Source organism: Impatiens glandulifera, chromosome 3 (genome assembly GCF_907164915.1).
Source record: "Impatiens glandulifera chromosome 3, dImpGla2.1, whole genome shotgun sequence".
Classification (NCBI taxonomy): domain Eukaryota; kingdom Viridiplantae; phylum Streptophyta; class Magnoliopsida; order Ericales; family Balsaminaceae; genus Impatiens; species Impatiens glandulifera.
The window spans coordinates 11086981-11110339 of record NC_061864.1 but is presented as its reverse complement, the minus strand read 5'-3'; the positions used below and the strand labels follow the sequence as shown (position 1 = coordinate 11110339).

At 30.7% G+C, this 23359-nt stretch overlaps 3 protein-coding genes across 3 annotated transcripts; 2 read left to right on the top strand and 1 right to left on the bottom strand.

Moving 5' to 3' along the window:
- Nucleotides 1-8060: 8060 nt before the first annotated feature.
- LOC124932340 (protein FAR1-RELATED SEQUENCE 4) lies at nt 8061-13033 on the top strand. The gene is made up of 5 exons (XM_047472959.1): nt 8061-8465; nt 8893-10972; nt 11073-11132; nt 11942-12091; nt 12326-13033. Exons 2-5 carry the CDS (start codon nt 8900-8902, stop codon nt 12389-12391), a joined length of 2349 nt encoding a protein of 782 aa, XP_047328915.1. The 5' UTR covers nt 8061-8465; nt 8893-8899; the 3' UTR covers nt 12392-13033.
- Nucleotides 12946-13802, bottom strand: LOC124932341 (photosystem I reaction center subunit IV, chloroplastic-like). The gene is made up of 3 exons (XM_047472961.1): nt 13414-13802; nt 13267-13332; nt 12946-13170 (listed from the first exon to the last, which is right to left on the bottom strand). The coding sequence occupies exons 1-3, from the start codon at nt 13687-13689 to the stop codon at nt 13066-13068; spliced, it is 447 nt and encodes a 148-aa protein (XP_047328917.1). The 5' UTR covers nt 13690-13802; the 3' UTR covers nt 12946-13065.
- A 6655-nt stretch (nt 13803-20457) lies between these two features.
- On the top strand, nt 20458-23359 carry LOC124932110 (GDSL esterase/lipase LTL1-like). The gene is made up of 5 exons (XM_047472715.1): nt 20458-20804; nt 20899-21026; nt 21457-21699; nt 22490-22742; nt 22810-23359. The coding sequence occupies exons 1-5, from the start codon at nt 20555-20557 to the stop codon at nt 23040-23042; spliced, it is 1107 nt and encodes a 368-aa protein (XP_047328671.1). The 5' UTR covers nt 20458-20554; the 3' UTR covers nt 23043-23359.

The window sequence follows — 23359 nt, the reverse complement described above, 5'->3', positions numbered from 1 at the left end:
TTTATTGGGTATGGTCACAAATAATTTGGGTACCAATGTTGGGACCCGGTTAACAAGAAACTCATTAAAAGTAGAGATGTGATATTCTTTGAAGATCAGACCATTGAAGACTTTGAGAAAAAAGAAAAGTCAAAGTCTACGAAGAAGGAATTGTCCGATAATGGTAGGATTCATACACCACAATCACAACTCAATGATGTGGAAAATGCCCAAGTTGATGTTGAGCCAACAGAGGAAGATGAACAAGATGATGATAGTTCTCTAGAGCCACATGATGATCAGCATATTAGAAGATCTAGTAGGCAACGACAACCTTCTAGTATGTATCCTCCCAATGAGTATGTGATGTTGACTGGCGAGGGAGAACTAGAAACCTATCAATAAGTATTGTCTCATGAAAACAAGAACAAGTGGTCGATGACAATGCAAGAAGAGATAAATTCTTTACAAGAGAACGAGACTTATGACTTGGTAAAACTTCAAAAAAGAAAGAAGACTTTGAAGAACATGTGGGTATTCAAGTTGAAGCATCAAAAGAATAGCTCACAACTCGATACAAGGCAAGACTGGTTGTGAAGGACTTTGGTTAGAAAAATGGGATTGATTTTGAAGAGAACTTCTCACCGGTTGTGAAGAGGTCATCCATCAGAGTTGGGTTAGAATTGGTTGCTAGTCAAGATTTGGAAATTGAACAACTTGATGTGAATGGTGAGTTGGAGGAAGATATCTATATGAAACAATCTGAGAGTTTTAAAGTTAAAGGTAAAAACATCTTGTCTAAAACTTGAGGAAAAACATGTACAGGCTCAAACAAGCGCTTAGACAATGGTATAGGAAATTCAACTCATTCATGGAAACAAATGGGTACAATAAGACTACTTCTGATCATTGTGTTTTCATCAAGAGATACGTCGTTGATGATTATGTTCTTCTTCTTCTTTATGTTGATGATATGTTGATTGTTGGGCAAGATATTGCAAAAATTGAGAAGTTCAAAATGGATTTGAACAAGTCTTTTGCGATGAAGGATTTGGGTTCAGCGAAGCAGATCCTAGGCATGGAAATCACAAGAAACAAAAAGAACATAACACTTTGTCTTTTGTAGGAGAAGTACATTGAGAATGTACTTGAGAGGTTTGCAATGAAAAATGCAAAACCGATTTCAGTTCCATTTGTAGGTCATTTCAAGTTGAGTTTTAAACAATGTCCTACAAGTGAGAAAGAGAAAGGTGAGATGAAGAATGTACCTTATGCCTCCATAGTTGGTAGTCTTATGTATGTCATGGTATGTATCAGACCAGACATAACACACGCAGTTGGTGTTGTTAGTTGGTATCTCTTCAACCCGGGAGAAGAACATTGGTTGGCTGTTAAGTGGATTCTTGAATATCTTCGAGGCTCTTCGAAAGTACGTTTATTCTTCAGAAGTGACACTCCTGTTTTGAAAGGCTTTACAGATTCTGATATGGAGGGTGATGTTAATTCAAGAAAATCGGTATCAAGTTTTTTGGTTACCTTTGTAGGCGGTGCTATTTCGTGGCAGTCAAGGTAACAAAAGTGTGTTGATTTGTCTACTACAAAAGCTAATTATATTTTATCTATTGAGATATGTAAAGAGGTGGTGTGGATGTAGAAGTTCCTATAGGAGTTGGGCCAAAAGTAAGAGAAGTTCACTTTATTTTGCGACAATCAAAGTCTCATTCATCTCTCGAAGAATTCAGTTTTTCATTCGAGATCTAAACACATCGACGTGAGATATTATTGGATACGTGATGTGCTTCAGGCAAAATAGTTGAACTTGGAGAAGATTCATACAAGTGAGAATTGTGCAGATATGTTTGCGAAGTTCTTTCCTAAGGACAAGTTTGAAGATTGTATCGGGAGAGAGCGGGTTTATTAGAGTCCGTGAAGGTGCGCTGATGGGGAAATTTATTGGGGTCAGCTCAAATTGTTTTGGGTTTGACCAAAAATAAAGCCCATTAGGACATTTAATTAATTAAAAAAAAATTTGTTCTTCTTCTCCCTAGCGGTTGGAATTGATTTAACGAGGCGAGAACACCAGCCCTTCTTATATTCTTCTCCGATCAGTTTGTTTTTTGGCTAGCCATCTTTGATGATGATATATGTTGTAATGACAAGTTAGAATGAGGTTATTTAATTTTTATTAGATTATCTCTAGATTTGTATTGGACAACATTTTATACCCATTGATATAATAGATGATTTAAGTGACCTAAAGGTCCTGTGGTTTTACCTAAATTAAGTTTTTCACGTAAAATCTCGGTGACTTGTTCTTTGATTGTTCGAAAAACTATTTTGCTTAAATTGAATTGGTTGCTCATTTGACTATACAGAAGGAGAAGAATAATTCTTAGGTCATTGTTGTAGCTTGTCTATTTGGATTGTTAAATATATGCTTTTATTCGATTTTCTCTTAACACTAAGTTATTACACATTATATTTCCCTTTGAATAAGAAAAAACTGGATTTAATTTGATTTTTTTTAAACCGGGTTGTTGTTAGCTCAAAAATTGCAACAAAAAAAATCATAAGATCTTCTAAATAGTTAAGAATGTTTTCGAATCAACTCAAAATGATTTGATAGAGTTTTTGACCAAATTCATAAAATTTCTTAAAAGCTCCCGATTTTGAATTCAAAATTAGGTCACAAGGAAGCTATTCATAAACCTCGATTTGAGTTTGGAGTCGAATTGGGAAAATTTTGAATTTCCGATGAAGCTTCAGATTTTATGATCAAGCTCCGGCGAGGTCTTTAAGAGCTGATTGATAACTCCGAGAAAGCCTAGACGAAATCTAAACGATAAATGGAACTTTCTTATGTGTTTCAGGATTGAAGACCTCAAACAAAAAAAATGGACGTTTGGATGAAAAATACGACCTCAACTCGGCCCAAACTCGGACAACCGCACGCGAGTTGAATCACTTCCCACCTGGTCCAACAGTGTGTCGGCCAACTCCCTACCGCATTGACCCGGTTCAGACCTCCGCCCATGCCGCTTACTGCGAATAGAATTTTTAAATTTAAATTGTTTATAACCTTTTGAAGCTTTAAATGATTTAAAAAAAATATATAAAACATTTTAAAAATATTTTTACAGTAAAAACAAATTTTTTTTTATTAATGGCTAATTTTGTTCATTTTTAATATTTTTTTCTAAAAAAATTAAAAATTAAACTTCTCTATGGTTTATTTGAAAAGTAAGTTGATTAGTTTATATTTCATGTTTAAAATTCAGTTAATACTCATGAATGAATGTATCTAATTTATTTAAAGTAATGCATTTATAATTTATTTAAATTCATGCATTTATAATTTAATTACATTAAGGAATTTATTTAATTTATTAAAATTCATGAATATCTCGATAAATTAATAAATTTATCGATTAATTAGTAAATTATTAATTTATCGATTAATTAATCATTTTCTCCTGTCCTAAATGTATTAATTTATTGAGGTTTTACTGTATTTATGATTTAAATCCTTAAATTTTAATATTTTTATTCAAACTTAAATAAATTTAAATAAAAAGTTTAAAAACTGATAAAAAAAATTAAAGTAAACATTATTATTACAACGGCCACATAGAAGGAAGTATGAATGTTGTTTCTTAAAGGTAACTAAAATCCAAACAGTAAAACATAATCTCTAAAATATGATTAAATACGTTAAATGTTTTGTTAATTTAAAAAAAAAAAAAATAGGTGGCAACTCTAAAGTAAAAATTCAAAATTCTTAATTTATTAAAAAATTTAAAATTATTGTCTAAAATCAAATCAGGAATTAAAATAAATAAATTTAAACAAAATTAAAATTTTAAGAACCGATATGGTGAAATTGAGGTGTTACAATTATAAATATTTTTTAAATATAAAATTATTAATATAATTATTCACATTTTTACAAAAATTAATTACAAAATTATTGTAAAAACAATCCAACAGAATAATTCAAAACAAGGTATTATATTAAAAGAAAATACGTAATTATCCTTATTTAGCTTAATAACTTCTAGTTGTTACTATTTAAATCCCACACTAACTTGTTTAGTCACTAAATTACCTTCCAAATAAAATTAATTAAAAATGTTTTTTTAATATATATATATATATATATATATATATATATATATATATATATATATATATATATATATATATATATATATATATATATTATATTCTCAAAATCTTAGGATAATAAATTATGTTTTTAAAAATAATAATATGTTTCTCAAAAGTATTTTTATTTATATATTATTTTCAGGGACATTTTAATATATTATATATATATATATATATATATATATATATATATATATATATATATATATATATATATATATATATATGGGGTTCACCTATTTATACTAATATATTTGTTTAAAATAAATATAATAAACCTGATTAAATATTTAATTGGTTAATCTTATTTATTATTAAAAAGGACTTCATCAGAAAATCATATATAACTTGGTCTGATTTATTTATCTTTATTTTAAAATGTTTATAAAATGATATCATTAATTACTTTTTAAGAAATATATTATCATAACGTTATGAATTACTTATAAATATTTTAAATTTGATCTGGATTAACTTAAATATAACTTCATGGAAAAAAGAGTTACCCAAATTTATTATCTTTGTTTTAAATCTACAATTGAATGAGGTGTTGCTTGCAAATTAGTCTGTTTGGATAATAAAATCATTTCTTATGATACATTAAATTATTATTATTTAATATAAGATTTTACTTCTCGGTAATTATATATACTCCTTAAACTTAAGGCGTTAAGGCGTTTTAAGTGCAATCAAATCTTATTAAAATTATTTGAGGTTAAACTCACAACTACATCTCAGATCATTAGTGTAAGCTGGCTAAGATTACAATGAATTGTGGTGAAAATTAGCAAGTCAACTAAGACATGGCTGGAATTTGTAAATAAAAAAATAATTAAAAAGTAATATTTTTTTTAGTTTCTTACTAGAAAAACAATAGAGTTCAAACAATTGCTTGTGTCAGCTAGCAGTGATATTTATTTATTACAAAATCCTGCTGGAATCTTAGTGTATATATTCAAATTTAAAATGACAATGATAGGTTTGAATTTTCAATTATTGCTTACAATGGTCTGCTCAAACATGTACATATTTATGTTTTAGCCAAACACTTAACATTTAAACTACAATTTTGAGTTAAGTTGATTTCCTATATATATATATATATATATATATATATATATATATATATATATATATATATATATATATATATATATATATATATATATATATATATATTACTTAATTGTGACAAAATAATTGTAAAAGGAGTCTCGATCTGTTATTACAATTAGTCAATTGCTAAAGCATCATCTTCTTTTGTAATGGATGTTTATTTTTGGGAGCAGGTTAACATAATTTTTTAATTATTGTTTATCAGACATTAGACATTAAATTTTGATCTAAATATATATATTTTAAGGTTAATAAGTTGACTTTATGTTGATAGTGAAATGGGCAAAATCCCATATCATTCAAGGGGCAGTTAGCATTGTCTTTTCAAAGAAGAAGAAGTCACTTTCTAAATTGCAAATAAAAAATTGTTAGCAAAAAATAATATAAAAATACAAATAAATAAATATTAATAAGAATATTCACTAGTCAATGGTTTTTGATGTCAAGGTACTAGAGTTAATTGGAGGAAAGGGAAGCTGTCAATTTTAATTAAAAATGTTTTTTTTTGTAAATAATTTTGTAACAAATAAAAAAATAAAAATAAATAAAAGGCTTATTTAGTTCAATTGTAGAGAGCAATATTCATATATATATATATATATATATATATATATATATATATATATATATATATATATATATCAATTACAGTTTCAAATTTAATGAAAACTATATTTGTAAATAGCTAAATATGGAACCATTTACCCATATATAATAATCATTATAATAAATTAAAAGAATCATCAGCTGATTGTACATATGTCCTAATCAAAGACTAATGAATCAGAAAATAATAAAAATAAAAGATTCTCTCGTCATACTTAATTAATTAGGAAATCCAGATTCCAGAATATTACTTTGGCATACTAAATGTCTAAAGTTATTTTGTCTTAATATACTTTGGATTGTAAAAGTAAAATAGATGATCAATATATAATTTAATAATGTTTATAAATATGTCAATAAATTTTGCAAGAAAAAAAATTAAAGATAATTATAAAAATATTAAATTATCTCTACTGATCCATTATTAATTATCAAGACATCTTTTAATAAATGATTTCCCATTCTTTTCATCTCTTGTCACTTTTTGTTTGCACTAGTTTATTGTTTTAATATATATATATATATATATTTATTCTTATTTTTTTTACTTTGTTATTTTTTTTCATAGTTGATATGTAATAACTTGTAAAAAAAAATACCTATTTTGGATTGATATGATAAAATAGTTTCCATTGGGCTAAAAAACTATTTTGGCCCAATAACATGTGGTTGTGTCATTTTAAATTTATATAAAATGAGGATTGTCACAATTTCAATTGGAGTATTATGGAAGCTGTTTTCTGTCAAAATTAAAGTGAACTGAAAAAAAATCATCATAAAAGTTAAATAAGTTTATTTATTCAATTTGAATAAGCTTTGATAATGTGTTACTCAAGTATAGCTTTGTTTTCATCTCTTTACATAATTGTTTTGGTTGCTATATTGCATCTCTTTACATCCATAACAATTTGAAAAGCATCATTTATGGTAGGACACAATATCAGATTGACAAAATTCATATAGAAACCCTTATCTTAAAATTTGTTTAATTTAACCTCAAACTTGTAATCATATGTCAACATTCATAAATTTAGTTTGATGGTTATTTTAAAATAACATAGTAATACATCAAGCTAGAGAGCATAATGAATATCTAGATTTTATAACCAACTATTAATGGATGCATAGTGTTGTAGCTTTGTTTGTGGAAGGTTCTTGAATATATATGAACAGATTTTATCACAAATTCATTAGAATCTAGTGTTAACTTTTTGGGAAGATTAGTTGAAGTAGGTGTAAATTGACTTAAAATCTTAGTTTTACAAAGTAAAATAGATTAAGATGGTGTTAACTTTGTTAATATAATAAAATTTTATTTTTAAAAATATACTTTTCCCTTAATTTGTAATATTGAGGAGTAAAAACATACATTAATGGATAAATTATTTGAACCAAATAGCAACTTATAATACAAATATTTTTTTTTTTTTGTGTATTTTAATTTTTTTTAATTAATTATCATTATTTCAAATATGGAGTTATATACACACAAAAAAAAAATTAAAGAAAAGAAAATTCACAAAATAACGTTAACAAAATCAAAACAACTAAATAATAATTTGTAATAATTAAAATTTTAATGAAAAAATCAAACAACCTTATAATTTTTTGGGGTGCATCTAAATATTTGTAACCATGAGTGACAAAGTATGACAAATAAAACAAACCAATCATACGATGTTTAAAAATCTTTACCAAAATACCAAATATTATATGCAACTATAAAAAGTTTTTTTTTTTTTTTTTTTTTATACCGATGGTCGATAAATAATGCTGAAAAAAATTCTACTTAACGATAATTGTAAATATATAAATGATTAAAAAATTAAGAAATTTGTAAAAATAATGAAATGATATTGGAAAATTTTTCCCACTTAAATATTTGCTTTAGTGATTTTTTTTATTGAAAAATCTAAAAAAATTTCTTTAAATCCAGTAATTTAATCTCATTTGTTAATACAAAGAAACTCAATAAATAATCACTAAAATAATCGGAAATATGAATAAAAAATTACTCATCAATCACTAAAAATATATTCAATAAAAAAAATTTGAAATACTAAAGTTAACTCAAAATGAAAGAAAACTAGAACGAGGCCCCTTTCATGCTAAGCTTTCATATGGATTTATCAATCATCAAACAAGAACTAGACCAGACTGCCAAGCAAGACCTATACTTTCCTTTTATGATGCTCAATCAAACAGGGCCTTAAACTCAGCCCTACAGCACAGGCTTCAGTTATCCTCCGCAACATCATTCTAGCGACAACGATGACCTATCGGTGACGCCCTTCCGGCGACGACGACTTTCCGGCTAAACATCGGAAGGGGGCGGAAACTCTTGAGGTCCTTCGTATCGATCGTGAGTTACTGACCTAGACGACGGCAGCCACGGTCCATCACTGTAGTCGACTAGGAACTTCCTTGAGCTTCTGCGACACCAGCGATATCTGAATCGTGTCTCCTAAATCTTCTTCAACCAGACGGCCAGGCCAATCAAAGCTCAGTCTTGAGAGCTTAGACTTCTCCCCTGAGTCGAAACCTCTATACTTGTGTCTCAACCTCCCTTCGGTTCACAGCCGATTAGAATTCATATAGTTAAGTACAACAAACCCTAACCTTCTATGATACCATGTAACCAAAACTGTGAATTTTTAAAATAGTCAACAGTTTTCATTCACTGGTAATTTTACACATATTGTTACAAGAATCAGGCTATGGAAGATTATAGAATCTACCAATTTACTTTTATAATCTTGTTCTTGATCATCTTTGATTTCTGCTGTATTCCTTAACGATCAATAAGCTTCAAGATGTAGCAAGTTAGAATGAGGCATTATCCTGTAAATGTTATTCTTGTTATTTACCAATTCGTGTTATTATGACAGTACTCCTAAGCTATCACATAATTAGATTTGAACTCGTGATTTAGGCTTTCAAATTTATAAACCTTTTCCGCTAGTGTAATCTTTGTTTAACACGCACTAATGTAGAATTCATATGGTATTTGTGATTTGAATTTAGGTTTTATATGCATACTGAAATTTCCACCCCAGCAATGGATGCCAATGCCAGTGGAGGAAATGCAAGCTTAGAACCACGAGATGATCAGGAATTTGATTCAAACGAAGCAGCTTATGAATTATACAAAGAGTATGCCAAATCTATTGGTTTTGGCACAGCAAAACTGAGTAGCCGTCGCTCAAGGGCATCGAAGGAGTTCATTGATGCAAAATTCTCATGCATCAGATATGGAAACAAGCAACAATCAGACGATGCAATCAATCCTCGACCTTCACCAAAGATAGGCTGTAAGGCCAGCATGCACGTGAAACGAAGGCCAGATGGAAAATGGTTCGTTTATAGTTTTGTGAAAGAGCATAACCACGAGCTTCTTCCCGAACAATCACATTTCTTCCGAAGCCACTGGAACGTCGATCAAACTAAAAACGATCATAAAATCCGAAGACGCAAGATAACTGACGTGGTATCCAAAAAATATGGCGAATATCAATTCTCCAGCCCTCTGGAGAGCTACCATATCCGAAATCAGCATGACAAGGGCAGAAGTTTGACTTTAGAGGGGGGAGATGCTCAGCTTTTGCTAGAACTCTTTGCTAATATGCAGGATGAGAACCCTAAATTCTTTTACGCTATAGATTTTAACGAAGAGCATCGTCTGAGGAATGTGTTTTGGATTGATGCTAAAGGCTTGGATGATTATAAACACTTTGGTGATGTTGTTTCATTTGAGACTTCATATGTTGTTAACAAGTACAAATTACCATTAGTTCTTTTTATCGGTGTGAACCATCATATTCAGCCAATATTGCTAGGATGTGCTTTGATTGCAGATGAGACCGTTTACACATATATTTGGCTTATGCATACATGGTGCATGTCAATGGGGGGTCGTCCTCCAAGAGTATTGTTAACTGACTTTAGCAATCCTTTAAAAGCAGCAATTTCATCCGTCTTTCCAAACACCCATCATTGTTATAATCTTTGGAATGTGGTTGAGAGGATTCCAAGGCTAGTAGATTACGTTAGCTTGTGGCATGATAACTTCATGGACAAGTTTGATAAATGTATTTATAAGTCTTGGACAGAAGAGCAGTTTCAAAAGAGGTGGTGGAAGCTTCTAGAAAGGTTCAATCTTAGAGAGGATGATTGGATGCAATCCTTGTACGAGGACAGAAGAATGTGGGCACCTACTTTCATGAGAAACATGTCATTTGCTGGTTTGTCTGCAGCTTCTCGATCTGGCAGTATGAACGCCTTCTATGACAAGTATATCAATGGTGAGACCTCTTTGACAGGCTTTATAGAACAATATAAGTCGATTCTTCAAGAGAGATATGAGGAAGAAGCAAAAGCCGATTTCGATGCATGGCATGAAACTCCCGAACTGAAATCTCCATCGCCTTTTGAGAAACAGATGTCTTCGGTTTATACACATGAAATATTCAAGAAATTTCAAGTCGAGGTTTTGGGAGCTTCTGCATGTCACCTTAAGAAGGAAAAAGAAGATGAGACGACCAAAACGTATTTAGTGAAGGACTTCGAAGCTGATCAAGATTTTCTGGTGGAATGGGACGAAATGAGATTGGATATTTATTGTTCTTGTCGCTCTTTCGAATTTAGTGGTTATATATGCAGGCACGCGATTGTTGTTCTCCAGATGTCAGGGATTTTTAACATCCCATTCAAGTGTATACTTCAGAGATGGACAAATGCTGCTACTAGAAGGCATCCTATTGGTGATAAATTGGATGACTTACAATCCAGTAGCCGTCGTTATAATGACCTCTGCCGAAGAGCTATAGTTTTGGGTGAGGAAGGATCCTTGTCTGAAGAGAGCTATAACATTGCTTTAGATGCCATAAAAGAAGCATTGAAGCAATGCACGGGTTTAAGTAATGGTAATACTAATGAATCAAGACCAAACATCTCTTCTATTCCTTCGATTAGTGGAGCTGAAGTTAGTCAAAACAAAACTGCAACACCCAGTGAGTATGGTAATGTAGGGGTAGGAAAAACTGATAAGGCTTCGAAGAGAGCCAAGAACACAAATGACTGTAGCAATACAAATAAACAAAGGAAGGTTGGTAACGTTTTATCGGTTCTTGTGCTTTATTGTGATCCTCAATTTTTTTGTTATAAAAATCTGAATTTGAAGTAACAAGTTTGCTTCTCTATTTCAGGTATCTTCAAATCTAGACGTTACTAATACTGTTGGGACACAAGTCGGCTTTCAACAAATGGTTTGTAGCAATTCAATTCTTTTTAATGACTCAGTCTAACCTACCATAAGAATACAACTTTTAGGCTTATGTCATCAGAAGTAGAACACCGGTTATTAGGGGTGTAAGTCAAGCTGTTCAAATAATTTGCAATAGCTAATGGTTATATATCTTATTATTAAAACTGTAAGCAAGTAAAAAACATCAAAATATTATGATCTCATAGTACATTTGCTTATATGTTTAAGGTTTAGAAGTTTATGCTCAATTTTTAAGATTTGTCGACAACCTTATAACTTGTTACATTTTGAGAATAATATTGATCTATAATGACCCATGTTGTTTGATAGTATAATGTTCTTTTTTAGTTTATATATTTTAGATTATAACTGCCAAACCAATCGAATATCTGAACAAACCTAACTGACCATTCAACCTACAACTTGCGGTTGGAGATTTTAGAAAACAACTCAGTCGGGTTTTTGCTAAGAAACCCGAATGAAGCGCTTACACCCTCTACATGATCTCTATGACTGTGATCCTAGTGCCTGCTTATACCTTGTTTATATTTTGGTAATTGTTCAGTTGAAGTTCAATCTAGGAGGGATCTCATAAGCTGACTGTCTATAAATGCCTACTTTGAATCTTGATACTTGAATTGTCTGGTGTGTAAGCCTGCTCTACCTTACATGGGAATGGATGATCATGGAACAATCTGTTTTCCAACTGTGTGGAATGTGATACTTGTTTTCATTTCTCATAGTATGCCATTTTTATCCATCAGTAAATATGTGTTAAGATGCTGAAGTTTGATTGGCATAATGTGGCAGGAGTTGGCAAACACAAGGCCAGCACAATTTCATGAGTTGATGCCGGCTCACTTGCAAAATGTAATGATACCACCTATGTTTCATAACATGGTACCAACTCAGTTTCACTCGATGGCTTCAAGTACTACTACTACTACTTCTGCTACACAGGTTCATGACTCTCACCTTTCACACGATTAGCTCCAAAATTTCAGTTCATGTATGTATGTATAGATAGATTGATTCATTAGAATCAGTTATCTTTTTTTTTTGTGTGTAGTGTCTAGTTTCAAACTGAAGGATAATGCTAGCTTTTGTTGTTGTTGTTGTTGTGTATAATTAATAATGATGGGTCTTATTATAGTGTTGAATATCTGCTTGACTAGTATCTGCTGCTAAATACAGTTTCTCTGGGAAACCTCAATTTTGCGCGGCGATATGCAGCAACAAGGTAAAAGAGGAGGGTTGTAAAGTATACATTTTTGTTTATATATATTGAAAAAGAAAACAGTGATGGTAAATTGGTTATATTATTGTTGATAGACAAGAAATCTCAATTTAGAGATATGCTTCTCATTGGGTTAGGTCAGGTTTTAACTTTTGAGAGAGTTGTTGTTTAACATGATTTTAAATGCCTGAGTTACAAGAGTTGAAATTAAGACACCACCCATTCTTTGCATATCTTCTTATGAATGAATGATTGTTGAAACCATCTGTTGGATTAGGAACAATTGATTCAGTATAAACCCGAGAAAGCAAACAACTCATTTGGATATTCATGCCTTGTTAGAAGAAAATTCTTGATAAGCCTATACAATGTGTTCAATTTCAAATTGGTAAGCTTATTGTTTCAAATAAATGTGTGCTCTGTTGTTATTGATTTGATAAGAAACACCTCTGAGAATTGTTTGATGTATTATAATTGACCCCTATATCCAAATGCATTATTACTAAATGGATAGAAAGGAGAGTAGTATTGATATGTGAATGATTGAGAAGACCCAAAAACTAAATTACTGCACACATGGGAAAAGAGGGGGAGATTGATAGAAGAAAAACAGCTGTTGGTGTTTACAAAGAAGTAGTAGAGAATGACACAACTCAAAAGAAGAACAATTTGAATAGTAAAGTAGACAGGGTCTTTTTTAGTCTAGTTCTTGAACCTCGTCCAAAGCATAGTTGTTGGTGGATACGTTGGCGTAGTTAACCTTGTTGAACCTAACCACAACTGGGTATCTTGTCTTTGGATCCTGCTTATTCATTAATGATGCAGCAGCAGCAATAGCTCAGTTTTAAATGATAGACATTAAAAGAACAGAGCTAATATAGTTGTAAATTCAAATTACCTGATCAACTGCTACCACAGACCCAACTCCCTTGAACCAATAGGATTCCCTCCTCAGGATCCGCACCTAGAAGAATATTAAGAAGAAGAGTCTGAGCAAGTTATATGTATGATGAAATCAGACCATGATCAGATTCCAAGACCGCACCTTTGCACCTCTCTTAGGTCCAATGGGTGGTGGTTTAGGGGCTGCCTTAGCCTCTGCTGGCGCCTCTGTCTTAGCAGGTGTTTCTTCATCACTGGCGGCACGGACAGTTACCAGCTTTCTAGAAGCTGCAGAAGTAGTAGTAGTAGTAGTAATAGGGTTCTTGAGAGAGAAGGACAAGTTTGTCCTGGTGGAAGATGATGATGATGTGGTGGCTGTGTTGGAGCTCAGAGTTAGAACAATCCCAGTTGCAGCTGATGCCATGTTGCAGGTAGCCATGCCCTAGTTTTCTCTTTTTTTTCTTTTTCTTTTTCTGGATGATCTATGTGTGTTGAAGATGAAGAAGATGATGATAATCTTTTCACCTTGTGTTTGATTATTTGTGAGCTTAATAAGAGGACAGGAATTACTCACAACACAAATCAAATCCAAATCAGGTCCTCAGATATTTTCTCCATCACTTCTGTTTTTATCTGCTCCAATCGAACTTGGGTTACACCAGTAATTTTCTGACACGTAATCAAAATGTCAATCCTCTTCTGGATAGGGTGATCTCCTTCTCTCCTCTCTTTCTGCTTAACAAATGGAATCATTTTCCTTCTTTTCGGATTCCCTTTCCAATTATGTGTTATGTTTTATTTCTTCTTAATTTTTTTTTTAAGTTTAGAAACATTGCTAGATCTCTATAATTATAGTTTTACTTCAACTTAAATGCATTTTTAGTGAGAATCAAATATAACCCCCAAGTCCAAGATAGCGCTGATTGATCAAAATCTTGGAATAGTTGAGATGTTCAGTCAATCTTGGATATGTAAGACCATAACCATATTGAAAATTAATTATGCTAATATATATGAAATACATAACATACATTTTGCATCTGAAACAATAGTAACTTGATATTCTAATTTAAGATCATCAATTAAGATACTGAAGAACCATTTCCAAATGGATGTAATATTTAAGATACTGAAGAACCATTTCCAAATAGATGTAATATCTTTTTTGATATGTTTATTTGTATCTTGACCCATGCATGCAAGTTGCAGAAACACCCTTCTCACCAACCCCTATCATGCCTCCATTATATAAATTTTCTTAACAACTTATTTTTTTTTTTGTCTCTCCAATGGAGCTTCAACTATTTTTAACTCCACAATTAATTTTATAGCTCAAATGGGACGTCAAGTATTCTGGCTCAATTTTCTTCCAATGTTATATTTTGTCTTAACTTCATATCTTATTTGGGTATCAATATTTAACGTTTTTAATGAAAATCGAACATGTAAATTTTGGTCTCTTAAATAAGATTATTATCATTTAAGCTACCTAATGTGTAATATTTAGACTCATTTATTAGTTCTAACTATATTTCTACCAATGTGATTCCATTGGATTATGCTCATCATCAAAAACATCACCAAAAAGAGGTTGATTAGGTTGATTCTTGCCTAATCTATTTGTTTTCTTACTATACCTTCCTATTACTTTCAAAATATGTTCATAAATGAATTATCACAATTTAATGATCATTATTTAGAGATTGATTTGGAATGTAATACCAAGATTTTAATCTTACCCTGATACCAAGTTTTTCGGTTGCATTATTGTCTCAAATGATAACTTACGTAATAAAAGTCGATGTCTAAGAAAATAAATATTTTCTAGGCAACTATTATGGGACCCTACTATTAGTTGTTATACATTTGTTATAAAAATAGAGTAACTTGAAACATTATTACCCATTAATATATGTAATTGGTGGATGTGTCTTAACAATTTAGTATCCCTCCAAATATTAACAATATCATAAAAATGAAAAAAGAGGTTTTAAGACTGTGAAAAGAAACCGTTATGGACAATTACTTCACTTACTATAGTAGATTTAAATAAAGCATATCGTAACATGAGTTTTCATAATTTAATTAGAAAGTGCTAATAACATTAAAAAAAAATGAGTTGTCACACATTTTAAAAATATTAGAAAAGTAATGTGATAATTAATGTTGAAGCTCTTATTTAATATATGTGACAAATATATATACAGCCATTTTGTTGAAATAATTTTAAGTAAGAGACTAAAATTGAATGCATAGCTTAAATAGTAAGAAAAGTAGTTGAGAGGGGTGGACTTATTGCAACTCGATTCAGGAAATTAGACATTAACATTCCCTATCGGAAATGGAGGCTCATAAAAATACATTCTATTCTCTATTATGTATATTACTTCTTCAATTGATATATATATATATATATATATATATATATTATACCATTTAAATTCTACTCTTTCATTATTACCTTATAAATAAATCATTTTCCAATACACCCAATTAAATCTAGCAACTATGCTCACCAATAGTCAAATATTTGATGAACCCGTTTTCACCAAGGGCACCTTTTTTTTTATATATATTTACTTCTTTTTTTTTTTTACCAAAAATCATAGTATCATATATTATTTCTTTTTAATTAATTAGTCAATCAAAATATCTTTACTTTAATTTTATAAAATTTAAATATAAACTCAAATTAATATACTTTTTTTTATTAAACAAAAAATTTCAAATAACAAACAAGCTCTTGACCCTGTTATAAATTTCAGAATTCAAAAAGAAATAATAATAATAAAATCAGTTTGTACAGTTGTTGAGAAGAAATGTCACACTCATAACTTATAGTCATTTCTAGTAATGGAATTTTAGAGAAATTTGAGCAAATGACCTAAAAAATAGGGTGAATTGCTTTTGGTGAGTGTGAATAAATTAAATAGCGCTTGTGACCATTTTTTTTCTAACAAAAATGTCTCTATTTCGTCACGCATCCTCAGGTTGCGTGATGCAATTTTTTTATTTTTTTATTTTTCAAAAAATTTTAATTATGAAATTTTTTGGACGAAAATGCCCCAGTTGCGTCACGCAACCCCAGGTGCGTCACGCAACCGCGAGACGAAAAAAAAAAATCCGGTTGCGTCATGCAACTGGAGTTGCGTTACGCAAGGGTATAATTTTCATTAAAAAAAAAGAGGGTCACTAGCGTTATTTAAATTATTCACCCTCACTTCCCTCAATTCAGCCTATTTTTAGGGTCACATGCTCAAATTCCCCCGAATTTTAAGACCCCGAAAAGTTTCTCTTTTTTTTTTCTGACGAAAATGCCCCTATTGCGTCACGCATCCTCAGGTTGCGTGACGCAATTTTTTATTTTTCAAAAAATTTTAATTATGAAAATTTTTGGACGAAAATGCCCCAGTTGCGTCACGCAACCCCCGTTGCGTTACGCAATCGCGTCACGCAACCGCGAGACGGAACAAAAAATTTGAAAAAAAATAAAAAATAAAATTCGGTTGCGTCACGCAACTGGAGTTGCGTTACGCAAGGGTATAATTGTCATTAAAAAAAAGAGGGTCACCACTATTTAAATTATTCACCCTCACTTCCCTCAATTCAGCCTATTTTTAGGATGACATGCTCAAATTCCCCACTTCTTATGATAGTAATGTTACTTTTTAATTAAAAAAAATTTTAATTTAAGAGTTTATATACATATATTAATAAATAATCTTAGAAAATATTACATATTTACTTCATAATATATATATATATATCAATTTTTTTTAAGACAATTTTTTACTTAAAAACGTCTTAAATTAAAAATATATATATATATATTAAAATAATTAAAATTATTCTCATGTATATATATACATGTATGACTATCTAATCTTGACCTGTGTAAGTCCAAATTCTCTCATACAACACACACTGACACACAGGGTGGTTGAAAATGAAGAGAAAATGAATTTGATTGCAACAATTATGGTGACAAATATATATATATATATATATATATATATATATATATATATTATATACACATATAAAAGTTGTAGGTCAAAAACGGTGGCATGTATAAATTATTAAATAGGTGCATTAATAGGGGGGATTCAATTTAAAATTGTGAGTAGATGAAATGGGAACCCCACGAATTTATTAAGTTCACATGGGCATCTTGTTCCATTGCATTCAATATTACGAGTCCTCCTCACTCACTTCTCATATTTACTAATAAATGACCTTTGTCCATACAAAGAAAAATAAACCAACAGCTAACTTTAGCTCATTTGTAATTAATCTGGAGATAAATTATCCAAATGCTTTTATTGCATTGTTATTTTATAGATGAAGGATATTATTAATTAAGGGATTCTAGATTTCGGGTCGCGGGAAGAAAGAATATATACATATAATTGGTATTCGATAATATAAATTAACGGGTATTGGTCTCCTGGGCATCACTCTTGTCATTTGAGTTATCTTAGTGAGTTGTAGATGCAGTTAAGATTGAAATAGTGATAATAATATAGATCTATGGAAAATCTTATAAAAGGAATTCATGTCTTCCATTTTGTGTCATTAAGAAAATACCAAATTATGAGTAAGACAATTAAATTGCTTGATGAGATAATGAAAGGTGTGATATGAATACTAGCATTAGTTAAGGATTGATTGACCAAAAAGAAACAATGCATTAATAATGCTTTTCTTTTGCTTTGAGAATAACTATATGCCACTATCAATCCATTACCCATTAAGTGACTAGAAAATGATGTTTATGCAAAAAAACGAGTATATATATGTTGTTGATGTTTTGTCTCAAATGGGTTTAACCTCATAATTCTCTATCCATACCAGCTGTCTCAAAGAGATTTACTTGTTATACACATAATTACAAATTAAATAAGATGAATGAGAAACTCCTTTCAAATACAAAATTAAATAAGAGCCATGAAACAAGAAAATTATAAAGGAACTATTATTGTCGCAAAAATTCATGTCATGCTGTCCTTAAAAAGATACAATATTTGTGCATATGCTATAATCTCGGTTCGATCACTAATTAAGGAATCCTAAAACAAACATAACTCAAAGGGAAAAACAATAATAACAATCAAAATAGAGGGTATTTGAACTATGATTCTAAAGTGGACAAGAAAAGAAGTGTAATATCAACAATCAATGAGACCTAGAATTGGTATAAGTTGGTACACACACATTTTAACATTAACCTCTCATCACAATTCCTTTGTTTACTTTGCTTTGACGAGATGGTCATTTATTTTTATCTGGATATTACTATAATTTATGTAACATTCGCGTAAAAAAGTCTTGAAAAACAAATTTTGGGTAGTCAATAAAATTCACTTGTATTAATATTGTTTTGATCATAGCTTGGATTACATAAACTATTTTGCAGTTAGGGTTTAATTGATTGCTTTGGTCAGATTTATTTGAATATCCATTTGAAGATTGTTTCATTCCTTCTTGGTGGTGCATGGCTTCTATCACTCTTCATATCTTGTTTGTCTTAGTTTGATTTATATATTATCCTCTTGCTAATCTTAACTCTTTGAAAATCTTCATTTGAATTATCAAGATTATCGTAAGGACTTGTTTTTTTTGTTTTTTTTTTACTATATTAATTCATAAGATAACTTATATTTAATCTCCTTTTGATTTAATATGTGATTCATATTAATAAAAAAATATAAAGGTACTGACTAAAATGAGGTCCATAAAAGCAAAGGTAAAACAGGTGGGAGGACAATAACAAGATTGTTGTAAATTGACCATAATACCCTCCATCTTGGTATCAATTCAACACAACAATGGGGGTAAAAATGGACTCTTGAAATATTTAATTTTTATTGCATCCGATATCTAACACAGGGGGCACCCTTTGTCTAAAATATTTATTGCTGAAAAATAAAAGCTTTAAAGCTGCCAATGTGTAGCCTCTTATGTTAGGTGCGATTCAATGGCAACATCCTATTTATTTTTTACACTAACTTTATCAATAATAATACTTTTCTGCAAAATATAATTGTTATTAGAATAGCCTCTCTTTTTTTAACATATTGCCCCTTTTTAAAATTTATTTGAAATAATATCAATTTTGTATTTATAATAATATTTCATTTCAAATTTCATTCTTATATATAAATAAAACACATAGAAATGTTTAGACATCAGTCAACTTTTAGAGACAAAACTGGTGAAAAATTGGGTTATTTTTATTTATTTATTTATTTTATAATCCTTAGTTTTATTCCTATTAATCGAGGTATTTCCCTTCATTTATTGACCTACCCTTTCGTCTATATTATTAGACATCCACCAACATTTTAAGACTTCTAATATTGAGCATTATCACTTTTGAGAAAAGAAAAACACATATTGACATAATTGAAGGAATTAACTAATGTATTAAGGCAAGAAGATAATTAATTACATTTGAAGGTGGATATTCATAATGATACACCAAATATAGTTTATTAATTGATTCGAATAGCTTGAAAGTTTCAAACCCTATTTGATGTTTTTCAAACAGAATAAAAATGGTTAGATACTTCAAAAAAAATTATTATAAAATATAAGAAAACAAGGCAAATTCAATAACAAAAGAGAGTGGTGATGATTGAAATGCTATGTTAACCATGATAATCATAGAGCTAAGGGATCAAAGCCCCTCAAGAATGCCACATAATCAAATCAATTAATGTTGATCTAAGTGTTTGCGAGAACCTTGACATTTGTGACCCGATGTTTTGATTTTGATGAGTGGTGAATGATTTGGTTGTCTTGTTTTTTGTTTAATTGTTAATTAATAAATTATCCCCATCTTTTCCCTTTTTGACTTGGTGCTTCGTTACACTTGTATTCTCATTCGAATTATTGCGCAAGTTGTCTTATTGTTTCAAATAAGTTGTATTCTTGTGTAATTTTTTTTTATCAACCTAAGGGTTATTGTCCACGTAGCTAGCTAGCAATCTCTTTGCTTAAAATATTCTCTATAGTTTAAACAATCATGCAATAGTACTATACCAGTTGAATTATGCAATAGTAATTTACAATACATATCCATTGGCATGAGTAATTAAAGTCATCCAAACAACCTCCCAATGGGGGTAGGAATATCATTAATACAATTAACATATAGTTTCCTCCACTCCTCAAATCCTATAAAATCTACTATCAACTTCATTTCTCAATATAACACCACTACCACCTCACATTGCTACCACAAGCTAAAGAGCTCAATTCATTATCTTTATCTTTTCTTTTTTTTTCACCGAATTTCGATAATGGGTAGCTCGAGGGTTTTTTTCGTTCAAACCTTAGCAATGGCGATTGCGGTTATCGCATTGATTGCTACTCCTCGTTTGGTAGACGCAAGAGCTTTTTTCGTGTTTGGTGACTCCTTGGTCGATAATGGAAACAACAATTACCTTGTCACTTCTGCTCGTGCTGACTCCCCGCCTTATGGAATTGACTACCCCACACGTCGCGCCACAGGACGCTTCTCCAACGGTCTCAACATCCCCGATATTCTCAGTTTAGTCCTCTCTCGCCTTAAATTTACATATATTAATAGAGTTCTACACATTAGTTATCAATGAATTATTTACATTTGAATGGCATAATTTAGGCGAGAATATGGGAGCCGAACCTACATTGCCCTATCTTAGTCCTCAACTGAACGGCGAAAACCTACTCGTTGGCGCCAACTTTGCTTCTGCGGGTGTAGGAATCCTCAACGACACTGGAATTCAATTTGTAAGTCTGCTTTTTGTTTTTTTAAAAAAAAAGGCAAAATCGTTTCATTAAACATTTAGTCGTGAATATCGCGACTACTTAGAAATTATGAGATTGTTTCACCTTAAAAGAAGAAAAAAAACCTAGCTAGTTGTCCTCTTCATATCTCATGCATAAAGAAATTATGAGCTATATATTGAATTATTGTGCAAAATGACGTGACATATTTTGATTTATAAAAAGATTATTTATCAGATTTAGTTGGGTATGTTTTCTGTCTCTACCTGATATTAATGTAAAAACATGTATTTTTCTCAAAATAAACAAAAAAATATGAGCAATGTTTTTTTTAATGAAACTTCACTCATTTGTTATTAAAAAGAAGAAGAGGGAATGCAATTATATGCATATATAGGAGTCATCAAAATCACTAGTTTAAATGATTATGCAGGTTAACATAATTCGAATTTTCAAGCAACTCCAATACTTTGAGCAATATCAAAACCGAGTGACTCAACTCATTGGCCCGGAAGAAACTCAACGACTTGTAAATGAAGCGTTGGTCTTGATTACATTGGGGGGTAACGATTTCGTTAACAATTACTACTTGGTCCCTTACTCCGCTAGATCTCGCCAGTTCGCTTTGCCAGATTATGTAAATTACCTCATCTCGGAGTATCGCAAAGTTTTGATGGTAATTAACACTCTCAATCCTTGCTCATTACAATAACTGTCTTTTATCAGTACCCCTAATTAATTTGAATTTCTTGTTTGTACTTGAATCCAAGCCTATATAGTATTATTTCAGCGAATTAAATCCAATAATGGTGAAGGAGGATAGGGTTGGTTGTGACCAAAGGACATGTTTTTATTACGATTCATGTATACTTCATTTTCACCCTAAAGTAGTTAAAAGTTGTTTCCTTAGACCTCCCCTTTATTATAAATCTAACATTAATAATTTTGTTCACATATTATTGAATTTTATTAATTAGAATTTTAGTAGAATATATATATAATGAATGAAGAAGACTCTCTTTGATCTCATTTGATGTGAGTTTTTTTATTTTTTATTTTATCTAAAAATATATTTTAATAATTTAATCAATTAAAAACTCAAATACCATATTTTTTATTTAATAAAACCCATTAAAAACTCTCAAATATCCAAACATTAAACTAGTTTTTTTTTGAGTCAGAATAAATTATATATATTTTTACTAAATAATTTGAATATTCATTAATGTGAATGATGCAACTTTTTTGTGTTGTCTGCAGTTGTACTGAAATGAGCAATTTGATATATATTGTTATTTTTATACTTACATTTCATTATTAATTATGGACATAAAGTATTCACCTAGCTAAATAATTGTCACCTGTTTCCCTGCCAACTAAACTCTAATAAAGGTCATTATTATTATTATTAATGTTTTTAAACAAGTATTAAAATATTTTTAAAAAAAGTTGGTTTTGACATGCAGAGGCTGTATGAGTTGGGATCTAGGAGGGTTTTGGTGACGGGCACAGGACCAATAGGATGCGTGCCGGCTGAGCTAGCACAGAGGAGCCGAGACGGCAACTGCGTGCCGGAGATTACGAGAGCGGCAAACCTCTTCAACCCTCAGCTTCGGGACTTGCTAAGCCAGATCAACGGGGAGATTGGTGCCGACATTTTTATCTATTCTGATGCCTTTCAAATGAACATGAACTTCATAACCGACCCTCAAGCTTATGGTACTCTCTTTTTCTTTTACTTTTATCTATTTATTTATGTATCCTTAATAATTAAATTTGAATATAGGGTTTGTGACGTCAAAGATAGCATGTTGTGGACAAGGGCCGTATAATGGGATTGGGTTTTGTACGTTACTATCGAATTTGTGTCCAAACAGAGATATTTATGCGTTTTGGGATGCATTCCATCCGACCGAGAGGGCCAACAGGATCATAGTCCAAACCATGATGACTGGTTCTACAAAGTACATGAATCCTATGAATCTCAGCACTATTCTCGCATTGGATGCCAACACTTGAGAATCCTATCACTCTCTTCCTCCTTCCAGCTCTTCTCATCTCATCTATCATTATTTTCTTAATTCTTAATTAATTAGTATTGCATTTAATTAGGTTTTTTCATCATCATTATTATTATTATTATTTGGTCTGTTGGTGTGGTTTGGCTGAGGGAGAATGAATTTGATATTATTATTATTGGACTTGATCAGGGGATTTTATATATGATATCATGATGGATATATAAAGTATTTTCTAAGTCAGTGAGTGAGAATTGCATAATAATTGTAGCTAGCTACTGGTCTCATTCACATTTGAGACAACTTTTAATTGCTTCA